A 22,765-nucleotide genomic window follows, 5' to 3' on the forward strand; every position below is an offset into this window, starting at 1 on the left:
CCTGGTTGAGGAGTTGCTTGCGGTTTTTGTTTTTGTGTCTGACGAGACTGGGTTTTTTGAAACGGTCTCGTAGAACGGGTTCTAGCTGGTGGCAGGTAGGATTTCTTCGGGCGGAAGAATGACTTCTTTGAGTCCTTTCGGAAGGGCTGTTTTGAAGAGTACTCAGAAGGCATCAGAGAGAGCTGTCTTAGGGTCTCATGATGGTCCTTGAGTTCCGCCACCTATCGTTGAATCTGCTCGCCAAACAGATTATCTCCTACACAAGGCAGGTCGGATAATCTGTCTTGTACTTCAGGGCGAAGGTCGGAAGACTTGAGCCAGGCCCATCGTCTTGCCGAGATAGCAGCTGCAGATACCCTGGTAGCAGTTTTCAAAGATATCGTAAGATGATCTGATCTCATGCTTGCCTGCCTCAAAACCCTTGTTTACTAGGGTTTGGAGTTGATCTTGAAATTGCTGAGGCAGGGAGTCCGTCAAGTCTTGTATCTGCTTAAATAAGACCCTATTATATTGGGTCATATAGAGCTGATAAGCGGCAATTCTGGAGATGAGCATTGATCCCTGGAAGACACGGCAACCAATGGCATCTAGAAATTTCTGTTCCTTGCCTGGGGGAAAGAAGTGTGAGGTTTTGATCTCCTTGCTATTTTCTGGGCAGATTCTACAACCACAGATTGGTGATCCAATTGAGGTTTGTGAAAGCCTGGAGCTGACTGTATGAGATAGGTGGTGTCAGCTCTCCTGTTGACTGGAGCAACAGAGCCAGGATGTTCCCAGTTCTTTTTGAGGAGATCCAGAAGAACCTGGTGGATAGGATGGAGGTTATTTCCGAGGGAGCATCCAGGAATTGGAGCAACTCCATCATTTGATGCCTATCGTCCTGTTCCATCTGTAATTGGAAGGGAACCAATTCAGACATCTCCTTCACAAAATTTATAAAGGAAAGGTCCTCTGGAGGAGAACGCTTTCTGCTTTCAGTAGGTGAAGGTGGTGAAGGCAAATCATCGGTGTCTGGTGAAGAATTATCAGTCAAGGTAGCACCTGCTCCTCTAGGGACTAGAGGAGGACGGGGCGGTGGGATCCCTGAAGGTCCTGGTCTAGGCTCCGAAGGACTCAAAGGAATAACTGGAGGCACCGATGAAGGCATCGAAGGCACCGGTGCAGGCATCGAAGGCATCGATGGATGGCTCGGTGGCGCCGATGGACGTATCGGCACTGATGGATGGATCGGTGGCACCGACAGATGTATCGGCATCGATGGCTGAGGCATCGGCAGAAATCCCGATGGAGGGATGCGGAACGGTGTTTCTCCTCCCGATGACAAAGTAAGCGGGGAGGGCACTGGAGCCATTGGTGACCCAGGGTCCATCGGTGGAAAAGCGGCCATGAGCGCTTCCATCCTCGAGAGCAGCGGTGTCAACGCTGCTGGAATCGGATCAGTGGTCGGTATCGCAATCGGTACCGGTATCAGTGCCGGAGGAACCTGGAGTCGATGCATCGCCTTGTCGATGGCCTCCTGAACTATCCGGTCCAGTTCTTCTCGGAGACCTGGAGCAAGCAGCCCCAGCTCCGGAACAGAAGAAGGAGGCAGAGGCATAGCCGGAGGGACCACCGTTAAAGGAGGAGTCGCGGCTCCCAATACCCGACAGCCGACTCCCAATACCTGACTCCCAATACCCGACAGCCGACTCCCAATACCCGAGGCAGCCGACTCGGTGACCCGGTCACCGAAAAGGTCGGTGCCTTTTCTGGACGGGGTTTCTTCGACGGCGGCTCAGACAATGGTGAGGTCGATGATTTCGCTCCCTCGATGGCCCAAGACTTTCGATGCCGGTGGCTATGTTTATCTCTATGATTCCCACGGTCCTGAGGGGGAGTAGAGGGTGTTAAAGGCCAAGACTTCATCGACGCCGGACGGTCACCGGCTGGAGGTCGATACTGGCGCGAAGTTGACGGTGCCGGTTCTGACGACGTCGATGCAATAGACAGCGTCGAGGTTTGAGCACAGAAGAGAAGTTCCATTTTCTCCATTCTGGCCTTGCGAACTTTTGGTGTCATTAGGGCACATTTGGTGCAGGTTAGGACATCGTGCTCACATCCGAGACACATTACACAGACTTTGTGGGGGTCTGTGATGGACATGGTGTGATTACAGTCCGGGCACCGGCAGAACCCCGACGCCATAGCAACGAAAAAATTGAGCCGTGGTACGGTCGACGGCCAGTAGGCCGCGAGGGCCAAACTCGACAGTAATCGACGGAGAATGGGTAAAACTTACCGGAGTACCGCGGCTTGAAAAAGTTGAAGGAGGGACCCCTGTGGGGTAAATTAAATTTTAGTAATTCCGTGAGGAAAATTCCTGTCAGGAATCTCTGCAGAGCTCCTTAACCATGTGGCTACTGCTGCGTGGAAAAAAGAAGACTGAAGGGGGACCCCTGCTGGCTGCAGGGTTAGTGCCATTCTGGGCATGCCCAGTAGGGGCCAGTCAAAGTTCTGGAAACTTTGACAGAAGTGTTCCGTGATTGGGCTCCATCCTGTGATGTCACCCATATGTGAGGACTACCATCTTGCTTGTCCTGTGAGAACTGAAGGAACTAAAAAAATGAAACTGCAGACCTGTTTCTGGTGATTTGCAATCTATCATTTAAAACAACCATATTACCAGAAGGCTGGAGGATGGCCAACAACACATCAATTTTTAAAAAAGGTTCTATGGGTAATCTGGAAAACTATAACCAGTAAGCCTGTGCCAGGCAAAATGGTTGAAGCTAGTCTTAAAAACAAAATTACTGACCACATAAATAGACATGGTTTAATGGGGGACAGTCAACATAGTTTTTGCAGAGGGAAGTCTTGCCTTACCAATTTACTAGAGTATTTGAAGGTGTAAAACATGTGTCAAAGGTGAGCTGGTTGATCTAGTGATACAGTATATTTGGATTTTCAGAAGCCATTTGACAAGGTCCCTCATGAGAAACTCCTCAGGAAATTGGGAGGTCATGGGATTGAAGGCAATGTCCTATTGAGGATTGGTAACTGGATAAAAGACAGGAAACAAAGGGTAGGACTAAATGGTCAGTTTTCCAAATAGAGAAAGGTCATTAGTGGAGTGCCCCAGGGGTCTGTATTGGAACATGTGCTATTTAGCATATTCATAAATGATCTGGAGAAAGGAATGATGAATCAGGTGACCAAATTTGCAGATGACACAAAATTGTTTTGAAAACAGCAGCAAACTGTGAAGAACTGCAGAAGGGCCTTGTGAGACTAGAAGACTAGGCTTCTAAATGACAGATGCAATTTAATGTGGACAAGTGCAAAGTAATGCACAAAGGCAAAAATAATCCCAACTACAAGTACGCGATGCTGGGTTCCATGTTAGGAGTCACCACCCAGGAAAAGGATCTCAGAGGCCTTGAAATCTTCGGCTCAGAGTGCAGCGGAGGTCAAGAAGGCAAACAGCATGTTAGGAATTATTTGGAAAGGAAAAGAGATCAAAACTGAGAATATTATAACACCTTTGTATAGATCCACTTCGAGCTGTGTGTGCTTTTGGCCACCCCAACTCAAAAAAGACACAGCAGACATAGAACAGGTACAGAAAAGAGCAAGGAAAATGATACATGGGATGGAAAAGCTCCATTATGGAGAATGCCTAAACAGATTAGGGCACTTTAGCTTGGAAAAGAAATAGAGGGAATATGATTGAAATTTATAAAATCATGAGTAAGGTGGAACGGGTAAATAGGGAACGGTTACTTACCCTTTCAAACAACACTATGATTAGGGGGACACTCCATGAGACTAGCAACGGGCAGATTTAAAACAAATTGTAGGAAGTATTTTTTTCACTTAGCATACGATCAAGCTATGGAATCTGCTGTGGGAGGACATGGTCAAAACAGCTAACATACAGATCGATAAAGTAAAGTGCGGCCGCGGTTACCCTGCTCCTAACTCGCCTTCTACTCACTTTCCGGCCGCGTTAGCCCTTCCCGCGATACACTATCCCCTTTAACTCATCCCTACCGCCTCTTAAAATCCCCGGGTAACCCCTTCCACACGCGGCATGTATATTAAATGTAAACGAGCGAATTAGCTATTCCCTCCCATACAGTAACGCGCGCCCCGACTATCGCTTTTTTACCCTGCCGTTTTGCCGCGCGTTTACCCTGCTAACTTACCGCCTACCCTTACCCCTGCGTTAGAGGCAGGGGTAAGGGTAGGCGGCAAACTTTCCCCCAGCCCCCGCTCACCTGCCCTGGCACGTCCGGTCTCCGGTGCAGCCCCAGTCCTGTCCCCTCCTCCCGAAGAAGAAGAAAAAAAAAACCCCGAAAAAAAAGTAGCAAGAGAGCGAGGGGAGAGATGGGCAATCCTACGCTCGGGCCTGCCAGTCCCTTGTCCTCTCCTCCCGAAGCAGGGCGCGAAAAGCAGCCTTGCTCCGGGAGGAGGGGGCAGTTTAAAGCAACGAAGCGACTTACTTTTGCAGCCCCCCTCCGGACATCAGCGACGACGACCGGGCAATCCTAGGCTCGGGCCTGCTAGTCTCTTCTCCTCTCCTCCCGAAGCAGGGTGCGAAAAGCAGCTTTGCTCCGGGAGGAGGGGGGGGGCAATTTAAAGCAACGAAGCAACTTACTTTTGCAGCCCCCCCCCTCTGGACATCGGCGACGACTGCGGCTCATGCCTCCAGCTGTCAGACAGACGCATCGCACGTGGGAAAGCGGCCCCTATGCGTGCAATTGGCTGCTCAAGACGTGACGTCACATGCCGTGACGCCAAACATCGTGACGTCACGTCATGAGCAGCCAATTGCACGCATAGGGGCCGCTTTCCCACGTGCGATGCGTCTGTCTGACAGCTGGAGGCTGGAGCCGCGGTCGTCGCCGATGTCCGGAGGGGGGGACTGCAAAAGTAAGTCGCTTCGTCGCTTTAAACTGCCCCCCCGCCTCCTCCCGGAGCAAGGCTGCTTTTCGCGCCCTGCTTCGGGAGGAGAGGAGAAGGGACTAGCAGGCCCGAGCCTAGGATTGCCCGTCTCTCCCCTCGCTCTCTTGCTACTTTTTCGGTTTTTTGGTTTTTTTTTTTTGCTTCGGGAGGAGGGGATAGGACTGGGGCTGCACCGGAGACCGGACGCGGCCAGGGCAGGTGAGCGGGGGCTGGGGGAAAGTTTGCCGAGCATCGGAGAACATAACTGTCCACTTCCTGGTACCTGTCATTTCAAATGTCATTTCAAATGTCATTTGAAATGACATTTGAAATGACAGATACCAGCGTGGCCGTGAAGCGTTAGGCCCGCGCACCGAGGATACTGTATAGGCGCTCTATACAGTAAAATGAGTTGCGCGGGCCTAACCTTCGCCTAACGCTTCGCAGACGCGACATGCATTTGCATGCAATTTGAAGAGAATATCGAGCGGTAGGTGAAGAGAACTGTACGTGCGGGGAACGAGGGTGCGCCTGGCACTGCCGCACTCTTTCTAACGCGGCATAACTGTATCGACCTGATAGTTTATAAACTGTGAATAGGCAAGTAGACTTGGGAAAGCCAGTGCTTATTCCTGGTAGTGAGATACAAAAAACAGATTTAACTATTGGGGCTCTGCCAGGTACTTGTGACCTGGACTGGCCACTATTGGAGATAGAATGCTGGGCTCGATGGACCTTGGTCTGACCCAGCATGGCACTTTTTATGTTCTTATAAAATGAAAATTTGAAATTAAGTGAAGTACCTCAACATTCTACAAATGATGTATAGTTATGTTATATGGGGGGTTTTTGTTGTTTTATTTTTATTTTATATTCTTTGTATTATGTATGGTCGATTTGTTAGCCATCTAGAATGATAGATAGTTTGGATTATACATTTTTAAAATAAATATTTTGGCTATGTGATACAAGCATTAAAGGCATAAGTGCCAGAAGCAGAAAGAATACACTATAAAAAAATGTATTATTAGGAGCAGCAATCCATTTTGTGTTACCAGTAAACCTCTCCAAGGCATACACTTAGTCCAATAGCCATCCAGGGCTTTAAGTCACCTATCTTTCAAAATTCAGGCATTACAAAATACCTGAGGCATATAAAGGTAAGAGAAAATTAACAGAAAAATCACTTCTTGCTGTATGTTCTTGCTGTAATTCCGTACCCTCAGAATTGCTGTAACAATATTTCTGACCTTGCTGAACAGTTGTAAACTAGGGCTCCAGCCTTATAAATTTAAAAATCTCGATAAAAATGTGAAAAAACATACTGCAATATGCTATAACAATCTCCAATAATTGACATGTAAATGATAAGTAACATTCTGCTTTCTTTTTTTTTTCATTATGACATGAGTGTTAGACAGTAAGTGGGTAATAAGTTTTACTTGATAAACACACACTACATACACTTAACAGAGTTATCTTTATGAAGTTCACTGGGAACTGAAGTAAGGAAGATAAATGCTTTATTTGCCGATACATTTATGACAAGTTTAAAGGGGTTTTCTTAACTCTTTCCAACAGTACTTTTTTTTTTTTTTTTTTAGATTTAGAGCAAGTTTTCTTTCATTAGCAAACAATTAGGCAGAGCCCGATTCTTGCTCAGCACCAGCCTTTTCTCTTTCATGTGAAGCCAAAGTTGCAGAAATCCAACTTCTTTAACTTGAGTGTAAAGATCAGTGCTAAATTTTCCTTTATCTTTCCCTATTTTTGCCATGCCATTTACATTAAAGTATGGTATCTCATGGTCACAATGGCCGGAGGTTTCCAATAAGTTTCTATGTAACACCTTGTGGTATAGCAGAAGCAGTTTACAGCCTGCCAGAGGCCAAATACATGCAGGACTCTGTCTCTTCTTTGCACAAATCTTTATTCTTCACAGCATTTAACATAAATCTGCTTACCTTGCAGTATTTCACACAACATCATCAACAAAGCAGTATTTAACTGGAACTGTCTTCTCCTTGTCATTAGTCCCTTCCTACAGTTTGACTTCTGTGGGGTCCTGCCCCCATGAGTGTATAACCAATCCCAGTTCCTTGGTAGCCCTGGGGTTTTCTCTGTCAACTCCAACAAGGAACAAATCCTCCTTGAGTTCTGCCATCTGATCCTTTGAAAGTGGCTCATCCAGGTTAAAGAACTGCTACCGGATCCCCTGAACCCAGGTTACTGTTGTTGGAGATTCATGATCCCTGCAGCCTTGATTAACTTGCTCCAGCTTTCTGAAGGTTTGCTCAGTCTCACTTTCAACTGGTGACTGCTTCTCTTCCTTCTGCACTGGGGCTATTGTGTCTGCACTGGGTGAGATCCCCACCAACCTGCAGTAATTCTGGAACTCTCCAGATTGGAGTTGGCCCCTCCAGTTTTTCCACCTGGGCTGGGCTCTCTGGCTTCATTATTTCCTCAGTTCTCTCCACCTTCTCCATGGTTTCCAGCTGCTTCTCCACCTGTGGTATTGGCTGTTCTTATGATAGCTCCTGCAACAATCTCTGTAGTCTCTACTGCTCTTCTCTCAAGGTATGCATCTGCTGCTTTCAGGCCTGCTGATGGGCTTTAAAGCAGTGTTCCAGCTGTCGGTATCACTCTAGTAAAGATTGACCAAAAGCTTCCATGTCCTCCATGAATCCTGGTAGCAGCTTTCTTGGCTGCCCTGTTTTCTCCCATAGGTACAAACTTTTCCTTTTCCTTCAGGGAAGCAATGAGGCAGTACAGGGGTTTTCACAAGGGCTGTTCAGGAAAGTATCCCAGCAAACCTCTCATCTACTTCCCAGAACAGAAAAAGGCAACACAAAAAAAAAAGTCTTGCTTGTCCAGCACTTACTGACTTTTGTATACTATCCACCTGGGCAGAAATACCTTCCTTGGCCCATTATAACTCCAAACCTTTAGGTTGTGTCTGCAATCAGGCTCCTCTGAAATTCTCTTCTCTGTGTGCACTTTCTACACTGTGTTAATCTGGCCAGTGTCTCATGAGGCCCAGATTTCTCAGCTTAGGGAAAAAAAGTGTCTCTTTCCCGTCTTCATTTCTGGGTAGAGCACTGCTCTGGGCTGCTATATCATTCAGATTCCTGTAACACCAGCATCTGCTCTATAGAACTGTTTTAGAGAAAACAGTTTTTAACATTGACACTTTTTTCTCTCTCACTCTTCTTGGCCTTGGGCTTCTGCCTGTGCCGTCACATAGTGCAGAAAATCCCCAACCTGACACCATATGTGGTATAGCACAAGCAGTTTAAAGCTAGCCTGAGGCCAAAAACATGCAGAACTCTGTCTCCTCTCTTTGCACAAATCTTTTATTCTTCACAGCATTTAACATAAATCTGAAACTGCTAACCTTGCAGTACTTCACAAAACATCAACAAAGCAATATTTAACTAGAGCCGCCTTCTCATCTTCCCAGGGCCCCTCTTAGCTTTCCTCTGAGTCTAAGCTGTATTCCTGCTCAGAGGAACATACTGCACCCAGAACACTTCGCCTGAAGGTTGACTAGGACCAGAGCTCTAAGATCTGTACTTAAGGTGTTCTGATAGTTTCTCTAGCACGCTCTGACAAACACCTGCTGGGCCCTCCAGAGAAAACACATATAAAATATGACTGTCTCTTATTCCTATCTCCCTAGAAGCAATAGGTCTTTGCCATAACTGTTTGGAACAAATGCCTTCTATGGATAGAAGACTTCTATCCTAATACTATCAGGATGCAACAGGCCCTTACTTCTGGTCAGGTACTTAATCTGGTACCTAACAATACACTTTTTTTTTTAATCTGGCCCAGTTTTGTTCTCCTACTATTTTATTCTTCTACTTTAATCAGAACCAGGGCTGGGAAATGTCTCTATGAGCCTTTATTCGCAATGACCTGAAGTATTTTTTTACCCCTAATTTATATTCATCTCTCACACTTAAACCATTATGGTGACAGCCTGAGCCAAGTCATGTTCCCTTCTGATTGTGCAATCATGGTCCCCGAGTCTGGTCAATAGGTATCAGTGCTGAGTGATAGCTGAGGTTTCCCTCCACAGGAACCTCATCCCCAGTCAGCTTGGAATAAAACGCAGGGCCCTCTGCATGGCAGTGAGTATTACTGCTGCTAAGCCCCCGAGCCAGTTCCATTTTAAAAACTTTGCTGTCATTTCTTCTGAGCCAAAAATTTGGCCACATCTTTTGCACCACTACAAATTCACTGATGTATCAAGATCATAACAGTTAATTAAAAATAACTCACCAGGTTCAAGATCCAGTTGACAAAGATACTGTGAGGTGCTCAAAGTAACAACTACTACTCTGTGTCTAACAATATCTTCTTTCTGTGGCATCTGAAAGGTGGAGCGCGTGCTTGAAATCAAACAGTATTGATGCACAACTGGATGGACAGTTTTCACCCATCGATTTCTGAAATAAACCCTGGAAAGAAAAAAAAAAACATGTACTGCTTCTACTTGTAGATCAATTCACCAGCAAATGACTGATAAGGCAAGCTTAGCATTGCAAACTTTAATGGAGAAATTACTTACCTGATAATTTCGTTTTCCTTGGTGTAGACAGATAGACTCAGGACCAGTGGTTTATGCTCCCCAGCCAGCAAATGGAGACGGAGCAAGCTAACATCACAGTACATACAATCCTGTAGTGGGTCCAGCCTGCCAGTATTCTCTTCAAAAGGATCGGTGGACAGACTAGCAAAATACTTGATTAAAACATGATTAAAAACAGGCAACCAGAACTGTACTCAACCAACAAGAATCACTGAACTCACAAATGATTCTACGTACCCTAAGCTAGGGACAGGATGAACACTTACCAGTAATCCCTTGGGATCCATATCCCCACAGGAGGACTATTGACACACTCACGCAGCAGCCGAGGGTGGTAAGCTGAGTCCATCTGCCTACATTAAGGAAAATGAAATTATCAGGCAAGTAATTTCTCCATTTCCTAGCGTGTAGACAGATGGACTCAGGACCAGTGAGATGTAACAAAGCTACTTCCCAACAAGGTGGGAGGCTGCCCACGGTCCAATCAACATCCTCCCAGGTCTGCACATCCAGACAATAAAACCTGGAAAAAGTATGTAAGGAGGACCATGTCGCAGCTTGGCTGACATCGATAGGAGACAACAAACTAACCTCCGCCCATGACACTGCCTGAGCCCTAGTGGAATGAGCCCTAACCTGAGTAGGCAACAGCTTTTCAGCATTCACATATGCAGCCATGACTACCTCCTTAATCCAATGAGCTAAGGTAGCCCACAAAGCCAGAGCGCTCTGCTTACTCCCACCATGGAGAACAAACAGGCGATCCGTCTTTCGAAAAGGTTCAGAAACCTCCAGATACTGCACAAGTCGCTTGACATCCAAGAAGCACAAGAGGCAATATTCCTCCGCATCCCTAACCTTATCCAGGGATGGCAAGGAGATAGACTGATTCAAATGAAAGTCCAAGACTACTGTGGGCAAAACGGACGTAACAGTATGCAGCTGTAATGCCCCCAGAGTCACCCGAAGGAATGGCTCTCAGCAAGACAAGGCCTGCAGCTCAGAAATTCGACGCACTGAACATATAGCCACCAGGAGCACAGCCTTCAAGGTCAACAACCGCAAGGAAAGGCTACGCAGCGGTCAGAACGTAGAGCCTGCCAAAAAATCCAGCACCAAGTTAAGACTCCACAAGGGAACCGGTAACCTCAAGGGAGGCCTAAGATGCTTCACTCCCGTCAAAAAATAGATCACATCAGGGTGAGATGACAATGAACCACCATTCATCTGGCCCCTGAAACAAGTAAGAGTCACAATCTGCACCTTCAAGGAATTAAGGGCCAACCCTTTATTCAACCCATCCTGCAAAAAATCCAGAATGAGTGATGTCTCAACTGAACGAGGAAGAAGACCCTGCTCCTCACACCAGGCCTCAAAAACTCTCCAAACCTGCACATAAACCATGGAAGTGGAGAACTTGCAAGCGCAGAGTAAGGTGGCAATCACTGCAGAGGAATAGCCATGCTTCAACAGGCTGAGTGATAGCTGAGTTTTATCCCTCTCAAGGGCTAAATTGTAAGACAGAACCAAGTTGGATCCTCATACCGGTCCCTGCTGTTAACAGATCCATGTGCAGCAGAAGGGGAAGGGGGATCCCCACCAGGAGTCTTCACAAATCTGCATACCATGGTCGACTGGGCCATTCTGGTGCCCCCAGGAGTACCAACCCCCTGTGGCCTTCGATCTTACAAATTATCCTGCCCAGCAAGGGCTATGGAGGAAAGGCATAAAGCAATCTGTCTTCCGGCCAGACCTGTATGAGACTGTCTGTTCCCATTGACCACGGATCTCTCCTGCGACTATAGAACTGAGGAACCTTTGAACTACGAGAAGTTGCCAGCAGGTCTAAGAATGGAAAGCTCTAGCAATCCACAATCAGCTGAAATGCCTCGGCTGACAACACCCACTCTCCTGGGTCCAGATCCTCCCTGCTGAGAAAATCTGTTCTTACGTTGTCTTTTCCTGCAATAAGAGAGGCCGAGATCATCTGCAGATCACCTTCCGCCCAATCCATAAGCTGGTCTATTTCCTGCTACACTTGCTGGCTCTTGGTCCCTCCCTGGCAATTAATATAGGCCACTGTTGTGGTGTTATCTAACATCACATGAAATGCTTGATCCCACAGCCTGTGGCTGAACTGCAAGCATGCCAGCCGTACGCCCGGGCTTCCAGGTGATTGAAGTTCCAGCAGGACTCTTCGGCATTCCAACACCCTTGGACCGTTAACTCCAGACAGTGAGCTCCCCAACCGTGGAGACTCACATCTGTCATGAGTACCAACCAAGTCGGAGAGGACAAGGGAACTCCCTTTCTTAGATGATCCTCCTGCAACCACCACTTGAGGTAGGGGCAGATTTCCATTGGCAAGTGGAGCCGAACCTCAGAGTCCTGAGACTGCGGGTTCCAACAAAACAGCAAAGCGCACTGAAGAGGACACATATGCACCCTCGCCCACGGCACCACTTCCAGGGTTGCCACCAGCAAGCCAAACACCTGTAGGTAGGACCACACCGTCGGGCGTATGGTGCTCACCAACTGATGCACTTGAGACATCAATTTCTGAATCCGAACTTTCGGTAGGAAAACTTTGTCCTGTCCCATGTTGAACTGGACCCCCAGATACTCCAATGACTGGTATGGCTGAAGATTGCTCTTGGTCAGTTTCACCACCCAACCGAGATCCTGCAATAAGGAGATCACCTTGTGTGTCATCAGGTGGCTTTCTTCCTGAGACATGGCTCAAATCAGCCAATTGTCCAAATACGGGTGGCACCAGGATCCCTTCTCTTCACAAGGCCGCTGCTACGACCACCATAACCTTGGAAAATGTTCTGGGAGCAGTGGCTAGACTAAAGTCAGTGCCTGAAACTGATAATGGCGCCCCTACACTGCAAAGCGTAGAAAGAGTTGGTGTTCCAATCGGATAGGAATATGAAGGTAAGCCTCTGACAGATCTCGAGAGGTCAGAAATTCCCCCGACTGCACCACCATTATCACAAAGCAAAAGGTTTCCATGCGAAAATGAGTCACCTTCAAATGAAGGCTGACCCTCTTGAGATCCAGGATGGGATAAAAGGAGCCCTCCCTTCTTGGGCACAACAAAATAAATGGAATATCGTCCCATACTTTCTTGCGACATGGTCACCGGAACCACAGCCTTCAGCCTAAGCAACCTTTGAAGCGTGAACTCCATTGCCTGCTTCTTTTGCGGGGAGGGGCAAGGGGACAACATGAATACGTCCCGAGGAATACTGCGAAATTCCAGCGCATATCCTTCTCGTATCACCTCCAGAACCCACTGGTCAGATGTGATCTCGAACCACCTCCGATAAAAGAGAGAGAGATGTTCCTCTATCACTTGTTCCGGAAGGTGGGGGGGGGGGGGGCAAACCTTCACTGGGAAGCTCAGGAAGGTCTGCCACCCGAGTCCACTTCTCTCTTAGGCTATCAGAGATGAAAGGACTGAGACCTTCCGAAAGGCCAAGTCTGCTGAAAGGTCAACCCTCTGTAGGGACGAAACCGCTTGGCACCCCAGAGACGACTCCTCATACCAAAGGGGAGCTGTAACTGCTTCTTATCTTCTGGAAAACGAGGAACTGGAGACTCAGTCCACTTACTGGCCATTTACTCCCAAACAAAAGTGAGCCTTTAAAGCACATCTTGGTAAGATTAGCTTTGGAGGCTGCGTCAGCTGATGCCTGGCCGCTATCACTAAAGCCATTCCTCTGGCTGAGGTCTGGACTAAATCACAGCCTGTATCTGCTAAAAAGGCAGCAGCAGGCTCCATAACCACTCTGGAATTAACCCCAGACTCATCAACCCCCTGAGAGAGAAGCAGACAAGATTGTGCCACTAGGACACAACAGGAAACAATCTGTAAAGTCATTGCCACTGCCTCAAGGGCTTGCTTAAGCATAGCCTCAATCCTTCTACATCCTTCAAGGCCACTCCTCCCTCTACGGGGATACTCATCCACTTAGAGACAGTACATACCAATGCATCCAGTTTGGGAAAATGAAAATGCCCTCGCACAGCCAGATCCAGGGGGTACAGGCCTTCCAAAGTCCAACCCCCTTTAAAATCTGCCTCTGGGGCATCCCATTCCAGATCAATCAATTCCTGAATGGCATCCATCATGGGGAAAAAGCAAGAGGCTTTACATAAGAAAACCAAAATGGGATTCTTCCTCGGCTCCGACGTGGCATCTGAACCAGGGACACCCAGTTGTTTCAAGGTCTGGGAAATCAGGACCATCAGTTCATCGATATATAAGAACCGCAACATGGTTCAATACGGTTCCAGTCCTGGAGGAATTTCCCCATCTTCCAGAGAATCAGGATCAACTTCATCATCAGTGCAATCCGGATTCCTGTCGGGAACACTCGCAGGAAGCTGAGGCGAGCTCTAGTGCTTAAGCATAGGACTGGAAGAGGGAGCCACCACCAGCTGAGGGTCTGACTGGACAGGCATGGGGGAAGCAGAAGAGTGCATCTGAAGAAAGGCTTATAATCCTTGAAAAAATTCCACCCAAGAAAAAGCAGCTTGATCCAAACCAAGCCCAGAAAGAACTGGAGCTGGTCCCACAGAATTGCCCTCACCTGCGGAGGAGTCAGTCAAGGGAGAATCAAGGTCTGGCATCCTTCCAGTCAAGGACGTGACCAACCCATCATCAGAATGGGAGGAGCCAGGCTTAGCAAAATCCAATGACAACGCTCCATGAGTGTCTGAGCAGCGCTGACACAGGTTAGAAGCCAGGTCAAGCTAAGAAGTTCTAATATGAAAGGCAATACAAATAGGAAGATGCTTAGGCTTCTTGCTTACTGGTGCCAATGTGGCAGTAATCGTACATCTGAATGGCTCGCACTCAAAAGGGGGTATGCGCACAAAAAATAAGCACGTAGAAGGAAGCGTGGCAAGGCGAACGATAACTCGTGCTCCAAACTAAGCGTGTGAACAGTTTAAAATGTGTGCATAAAAAGCACGCCCAAAAACGCATGCGCAGAGCCAACACACTGTGCATACTGACAGCCTGTAGAGGGCTGCAGAGCATGCTCAGGAGCACGCAAAAACCGCCTACCATACGACGTGCAAGAAAAAAGCCTAATTGAGGGGCCTAGCCCACCGGGGACCATCAACCCACTAGGCAGCCCAGTTCCCCAACCCCAAGAGGAGCAGGAACAAACATCAGTATGGCACGCCAAGTACGGAGACCAGAGGAAGTCCTGAAACCCTTCTGTCTCTGTTTCAAAGGTAAAACTTCTCTCTCTCTTTTTCTTTTTAAACCCTACCTGAGCTCAGTACTTACCGGCTGAGTACAGAGACAGTCTCCAGCTCCCGGGGAAGATGCCGTCAACACTACACTCAGCCTCCTACACCCACTACCTTTCAGCTGAAGTAGCAGCTAAGTCCATGTCGAGAAATCCAGCTACCGGACAAAGGCACACCTCTAAGGAACCACGGAAATCACCTCAGGAATTCTCAACTGGGGAGGGACCTTTAGGTATCATTGCAGGAGTGGGGCTTTCTTTTCCTTAATTTAGATTTCAAATTTCTCCATCCGAAAAAATCGAAGCAATCCCCACAGGGAGATGCATGTCCACCATCTGCTGCAGATGGAGAATACTGGCAGACTGGGATCACTGCAGGACAATATATACTGTGACGTCAGCTTGCTCCATCTCCATCTGCTGGCAGGGGAGCATAAACCCACTAGTCCTGAGTCCATCTGTCTACAAGATTTTCCCATGATTGAGTGTGGGTGGAGGGGGGGGGGGGGGGAGAGAATCCGTTCTCATAACAGAAAATTATTTTAGGATATAGTGGCCCATCCACATCCGCTCTTGTCTTTTTTTTTTTTGAGAATTTAACAGGAGGATATAGTGGCCCATCCACATCCGCTCTTGTCTTTTTTTTTTTTGAGAATTTAACAGGAGGTCACACTAAGAAAAGACACTTTAAATATGGCTGAAATCACAAATTAGTAAAGCACGACTGAGTCAAACTTTCATTAGGGTAACTAATTGGCACTCTATGTGCCTATTCCTTAATTCTCACAAATCCATCTGATATTCCAACTTCTTATGGGGTTAAAAGTACATGTGTCCTTTATGTACGTACATGTGTCCTTTATGTACGTACTTTTTTTTAAAAAACTTTAATGTAAGCATGGAGTTTTCTCCTCCAATCAAGTTATGTCCCTGGCGATGCCTCTTGTTACTTTAGCTAAAAGTGCGCACATTATGAAAGTACGCACATACTTTTAGCCAGCTGAAAATGTTCCTGGGCAGATTCAGCCAGTTAGTGATTAATATAAAATGGCCCTTTGCTTGCTACCCTTTAAACTTACATATGCAATATTTTCAGAATATGGTTCCTGTCTTTGGTGGTATATACTTTTATAAAGAATACTACATTGAGTGTAACATATTGCTACTCTTTTTCAATTGAAGTAATTTGCTGCCTCTGAAGCAGGCATTCGTTCTGCCGGATTGCCCATTGTGTTGGGATTCCTCTAGGATATGGACTTCAGTATGAATCCTCTGTTATCTAATAATGCTAACCAACCATGAATTGAGTCATCTTTCCCTACTGTGTGGAAGTCCAGATGAAGAGTAATTTTTTTTTAGCCTGTATCACTTCAGTCTGTTACATAGGGGTTTTTCGTGTGCCCTTGGGCCTCGGCCCGACCCCAGACGGATCCAGGACCGAACCGAGGGTTGGCAGCGTGTCCCAGCATGGCAGAGACACGGTCTTACACTCTGCCAGGCCTGCAAGCTCCCAAGGCCAACAAGATGATGTTGGAAGGTGAACAGTCCTCCGACCGTTCCAAGCCCTTTCGGACCTGCCGCTTAGAATCGGCATGGAGCAGCAGGCTGGCCTGAGGATGAGGGCAGATGGAGGCCTTGACACGAAGACATGAGGCTATGACATCACAGACGAGGGCTGATGCAATGGCATCACAGACGAGACGAGGAACTTGATGAAGTCCAGACGAGACGAGAAGCTGGGAAGGTAGACCTTGGCACTGTCTCTCAGGGCGCCCTACTTAGCCCACCTTCATGGGCAAACCCAATGGGCTGGTCACGGACCACCCTGCCCCACTGTGCGCCCTACACAGTCCAAGGAGGCTGGTCAGGGACCACATGGAGAGCGGAACAAGCGCAGGAAGGAATCCAGCTGAGGCGGAACTTCGACTATGGAGCCGGTGTCATCCGGAGCACCACAAAGGCTGGCAGGACAGGACAGCTCAGGAGCACAAGACAGAAGTCCACTGCCAGCATCTCCACAGATAGAGACGTGTCACCCGGAGATCCACGGCTGGCAAAACAGAAAGCTCAAGAGCACAGGAGCAAAACACCAAGGAGGGCTGGAACACCAAGAAGCGAGTCATCAGACAACGAGACATCAGGAGACCTGGACGAGGGCCTCAGGTAACGAAGACATGGCAAGAAGAAGACGAGACGAGGAGCTCCACGAAGAACACTAAGGACCTGATGGAGCGCTGGCAGGCAGAAGCCTCCAGGACTGAAGTAACTCCGATGCAAGGCGAAGACGAAATGCAGGAGCAGCCCTTTTATAGGGCTGGTACAGGAAACAGTCTGAAGGTGGGACCCAGGGCATATCCGGCCGTGGGCCTTTTAAATCTTGAAGAGAGGAGCGGCCGTGCGCCTAGAGAGGAAGCAGGAAGCTGTGCAGGACCATGGACAGCGGTCCTGCATCGACGTCAGCGTAAGAAGCAGGGCTGGGCCTAGAGGCAGGCCCTGACGACGGCAGCAGCTCCTGCCACTGCAGGAGGCCCCGAGGGCGGCTCTGGCCGCCAATCCAGACCAAGGCTTGCGGCCTCCAGCCGCGAAGATGACCAGGACGGCGGCAGCGGCACCAGCCGTGAAGAGGAGGCAGGCAGAAGTCCACGGTTCCTGCCGCCGTGAAGGGAGACCCGATGGGCGGCCTCCGGGCCAAAAGAGGAGAGAGTCCGCGGCTCCGGCCGTGGTGAAGGCCCGACTTCAGCAGCTCCGTGCCGCGATGGAAAATGCAGCAAGCAACATGGAAAGGAGCCTGCTCATGGGAATTGCGGGCAGGATTCATAACACAGTCAGAGCTTATTATTGTCTCTTTCAGCTAAATGAAGAGATAAGCATATCTCCATTTTAACTACATTAATTGAGGGTTGAGTTCTGGATTGAGGTTTTATTTGCAACTAAAAACTAAAAAAGATACCATATCTGACACCTGCTTGTGGTACATGATTTTATCACTATACTAGTAAAAGAAAAGCAGTGTTGCTTACCTGTAACAGGTGTTATCCAAGGGTAGCAGGATGTAGTCCTCACATATGGGAGACGTCACCGGACAGAGCCCTATCACGGAAAATTTTCTGTCAAAGTTTCTAGAAACTTTTGACTGGCACACCTAGCCTACTGAGCATGCCCAGCATGCCATTATCCCTCGAGCCCCAGGGGTCTCCCTTCAGTCTCATTTGTAGCAATAAGGGCGAGCGAAAAATAAAACAATAAAACGTTGTGGACCCAACTCCGCTGGATGGCAGGTGGGTTTCATGAGGGTTACATCCTGCTGTCCTGGGAGAATACCTGTTACAGGTAAGCAACTGTGCTTTATCCCAGGACAAGCAGGATGGTAACCCTCACATATGGGTGATTAGTAAGCTACAGGCTGCGTCATATTTGTTTTGGACCAACAGCGTACAACTTGTGCAACAGGCATAACAACTGGTGTACTGTTGGAAAAATGAGGCAGCCTGAAATCACAGCAGGTTGGATACGGAAGGAGTTGGGACTATACTGGAAATAAGTTCTTTAAGACAGATTGTCCAAAGGCTGAATCTTGTCGTCCTTCCTTGTCCAAGCAGTAATGGGCTGCAAATGTGTGAAGAGAGCTCCATGTTGCAGCTTTGCAGATGTCAGCAATCGGCACTGAACAGTAGTGTGCTACTGAGGTTGCCATGGCTCTCACTGAGTGCGCCTTTACTCGTCCCTTAAGAGGAAGGCCTGCTTTGTCATTGCAGAATGTAATACAGTCTGCTAGCCAATTGGAGAGAGTTTGTTTGCCCACAGCAACTCCTGGTTTGATTTTATCAAAAGAAACAAAGAGTTGGGTGGATTTCCTATGGACTGCAGTGCGGTCCAGTAAAATGCAAGTGCATGTTTACAGTCCAAAGTGTGTAAAACCTTCCCACCTTGGTGAGAGTGAGGCCTTGGGAAAAATGTGGGCAAGACTATCGGACTGATTCAAGTGGAAGTCAGTAACCACCTTGGGAAGGAACTTAGGGTGAGTACGGAGGACCACTCAATCATGTAGGAACCTGGTATAGGGTGAGCATGTAACAAGTGCTTGTAACTCAACAACCCTTCTAGCAGATGTAATGGCTACTAGGAAGAGCCCTTTCCATGTAAAAATTTAACATCGCAGGAGTCTATAGGTTCAAACGGAGAGCGCATGAGCCTTGTGAGTACTAAATTTAGGTCCCATTCAGTAACTGGTGGCCGTAAAGGAGGCTTAAGTTGTAATAGACCCCTCAAAAATCTACTCACAAGGGGTTGCGCTGTTACCGGGGCATCCCCAACTCCTTTGTGGTACGCTGAGATGGCACTCAGGCATACCTTCACTGAAGAGGTCTGGAGACCAGAGTCTGAAAGGTGCCAGAGATAGTCTAATAAAGATGGAGTGGGGTAGGAAAAAGGGTCTATACCTTTGTGCGTGCACCATATGGTGAATCTATGCCACTACTATAGCATTTTCGTGTGGAAGGCTTTCGTGAAGCTACTAGCACTTGAGAGACATTAGTTGAAAGACTGAGCAGTTGTAGGATCAACCTTTCAACATCCAGGCTGTGAAGGATAGGGTCTGAAGGTTCAGATGGCGTAACATGCCTTGGTTCTGAGTTATGGGAGTGGCCGCTGTGCCCAGGTGAATTGGTTCTCTGATCGAGAGGTCGAGAAGTATGGGAAACCATACTTGTCGAGGCCAATACGGGGCTATGAGTATCACTGACCCTTTGTCCTGTTGTAGCTTCACGAGAGTTTTGGCTATCAGCGGTATTGGGGGATACGCATATAGAAGGCCTGAGTTCCAGGGCCAAGCAAAGGCGTCCATGGCTAACTTGTTTCTCTGCCTGTGCAGGGTGCAGAATCTATCCACTTTGTGATTCAGTTTGGATGCAAAGAGGTCTATTGTTGGTTGACCACATTGTTGAAAAATTCTGGTCGTTACTGCCAGATCCAGGGACCACTCTTGGGGATGGAACTGACGGCTGAGGCGATCTGCAACTATATTGTGTATGCCTACCAAATAAGTGGCCCGGAGAAACATGGAATGTGTTAGGGCCCAATCCCAGATCTGTGCGGCTTCTTGGCAGAGGAGATAAGAGCCCAAGCCACCTTGTTTGTTCAGGTACCACATGGCAACTGTGTTGTCTGTTTGTATTAGAACAGTCTTGTGAGAAAGGCAGTCCTTGAATGCATAAAGAGCATAACGTATAGCTTGAAGCTCTAGGAAGTTGATCTGAAATGTTGCTTCGAGCTTTGTCCAAGTACCTTGAGTTTGACGATTGTTCACATGAGCTCTCCAACCTAAGGTGGATGCATCTGTGGTTAAGGTTACTTGCGGAATTGGTTGTTGGAAGGGTAAACCTGCTAGCAAGTTGCTCGTGTTCTTCCACCAGAGAAGAGACAGACGTAACTGGTGGGTTATTTGAATTGGAGATGACAGTGGTTGAATGGCTTGGAGCCACTGATCTCAAAGTCCATTGCGTTATTCTCATGGCTAATCTGGCCATGGGAGTGACGTGGACCATTGAAGACAGGCTTCATCAACAAAACAGTAAAGGAGTGTTATTTTAAACTCCAAGTTCTAAAACGACTAAGACCCCTCCTCCATTTCCACGATTTTAGGTCAGTTTTACAAGCCATCATATTTTCCAAAACTGACTATTGTAATTCACTCCTTCACGGCCTGCCTGATATTTCACTCAAACCTCTCCAGCTACTACAGAACGCCACGGCCAGGATCCTCACAAAATCCAATAAGAGGGACCATATAACTCCAATTTTAAAGAATCTACATTGGCTACCAATTAAGTTTAGAATCCTTCATAAACTACTAACAGTCATTCACAAAGCCATACACAACATTACTCCTCTGGATCTTACAATACCGTTGCAACTCCACACCTCAGTCCGTCCAATAAGACTAGCCCAGAGAGGCTCTCTTCAAGCACCCACCATCAAGAACTCCTTCAGTAAAAGAGCTTTATCCGCCTCTGGCCCCAAGCAATGGAACCTGCTCCCTCCTGAACTAAGACTGGAACAATGTCCAATCACCTTTAAGAAGAGACTTAAGACTCTGTTGTTCAAACAAGCCTTCCCATAACTACTCACCTCAGCCTTGGTTCTTATCCGCATCATGTGTACACTATTCAACTTGAGGCCTTCTCAGTCCTCTGCTATTTAATTTCCCCACTGTTCGCCCAAGTTATACAAACCCTATTCTCCATACTTGCCTCACCCATTTTATGTTTTCCAGGTTATTTCTACCCTGTTCATTGTTTCTTCCAGGTTATTCTACCCTGTTCATTGCAAAACAAGACTTTGTCTCTGTTATTTTTTGGCTGGTTGTAATGTAAACCAAAGTGATAATTAATCTTGTTAATTGAACCTCGGTATATAAAAGTTATAAATAAATAAATAAATAAATAAATAAATAAATAAATAAATAAAAAATAAGACGTGTCCTAGCAGTGTTAGGAATTGATGGGCTGAAGCTGTTTTCTTTGTGCGCAGAGATATAGCTAGTCTGGAGAGTGTGTCTGCGTGGTCGATGGGCAAGAAGGCCTTTGCAACGGTGGTATCCAACTCTGCTCCAATGAAAGTTAGGAGGAGGTGAGATAGAGTCAGCTGGGATTTTTTGTAGTTGATGAGAAATCCCAGAGAGTGTAGCCGATTGATAGTTAACTTGAGAGCGTCGAAAGCTCCTTGCTTGGATTGGCTCTTGATGAGCCAGTCGTCCAGATAAGGAAAGACGTGTATGTGATTCTTGCGTAGATGGGCTGCAGCTACTGCTAGGCACTTTGTAAATACACGGGGTGCTGAGGCAAGTCCGAAAACCAGGAGCCAGTATTGAAAATGTTGATTTCCCACTAGGAAACGTAGCTACTTGCGATGAGAAGGGAAAATTGGAATGAGCGTAAGCGTCTTGCAGATCCAGAGAACACAGCCAATCTCCTGTTTGTAAAAGGGGAAGCATGGTGCCTAAGGACACCATTCTGAACTTTTCTTTTCGTAGAAATCTGTTGAGATTGCGGAGGTCTAAGATGGGGCAGAGGCCTCCTGTTATCTTTGGAATGAGAAAATAGCGGGAGTAGAATCCTCTGCCCTGCTGAGGTCAGGGCACAGGTTCCACAGCCCTTGTGCTCAAAAGGGTGGATAATTCTGACTCTAGAAGAGTTGTATGATCTTTGTGTATCCACAGTGAGTTGGGTGGGTAATTTTTGGGTACCATGAGAAAATTTAGACGGTAACCATGTGTTATAATGGAAATTACCCATTGATCTGTGGTGATGTTCATCCAATTGGATATGAAATGATGGACTCTACCTCCTACTGGTAAATTTTGATTTGGATTTTTGGAGGGGCTGCTGTTCTCTAGAATTTCTTCAAAATCCAGATGTCTGGCCTGTTTGTGGTGAAGGCTGGGTTCTGGATGTTTTAGGCTGCCTAGGATGTCCTCTCTGAGGTGGCTTAGTTGTTCTCCCACGAGGAGCAGGTGGGTAATATCTACATGGGCGGTAGAATGGTTTTTTAGTGTCTCTCCTAGATGAGCGTCTGGCAGAAAAAAGTGCTTCTGCAGTGGTCATCGATAACTGACGCAGAGTTTCATTGTGGTCTTTAAGTTGTGTAACTGTGTCTTGAACCTTTTCACCAAACTGATTTTCGACGGTGCAAGGCAAGTTGTCTAGCCTATCTTGAACCTCAGGCCTGAGGTCTGATGCTTTCAGCCATGCCCATCTCCTGGCACTAATGCCCATTGCTGACATTCGAGAGGCTGTTTCAAATGAATCGTAAGCTGCACGGACCTTGTGCTTTCCAGTCTCAAGGCCCTTATGTATAATGGTATTAAAAGATTCTTGATATTGTTGTGGAAGAGTTTCTGTTGCTTCCTGAACTTGTTTCCACAGATTTCTTTGGTACTGTGTCATGCATAGCTGATAGGAGGCAATTCTTGACAACAGCATGGAGC

At 47.3% G+C, this 22,765-nt stretch overlaps 1 protein-coding gene across 1 annotated transcript in view; it reads right to left on the reverse strand.

Moving 5' to 3' along the window:
- The window catches only part of HELZ (helicase with zinc finger), a 639,316-nt gene that overhangs the window by 291,058 nt on the left and 325,493 nt on the right, over window positions 1-22,765 (reverse strand). The window contains 1 exon segment of the mRNA XM_029599344.1: window positions 9,205-9,383. Coding sequence (XP_029455204.1) covers window positions 9,205-9,383 — 179 coding nt within the window.

The sequence above is a fragment of the Rhinatrema bivittatum genome, chromosome 4, assembly GCF_901001135.1.
Source record: "Rhinatrema bivittatum chromosome 4, aRhiBiv1.1, whole genome shotgun sequence".
Lineage (NCBI taxonomy): Eukaryota > Metazoa > Chordata > Amphibia > Gymnophiona > Rhinatrematidae > Rhinatrema > Rhinatrema bivittatum.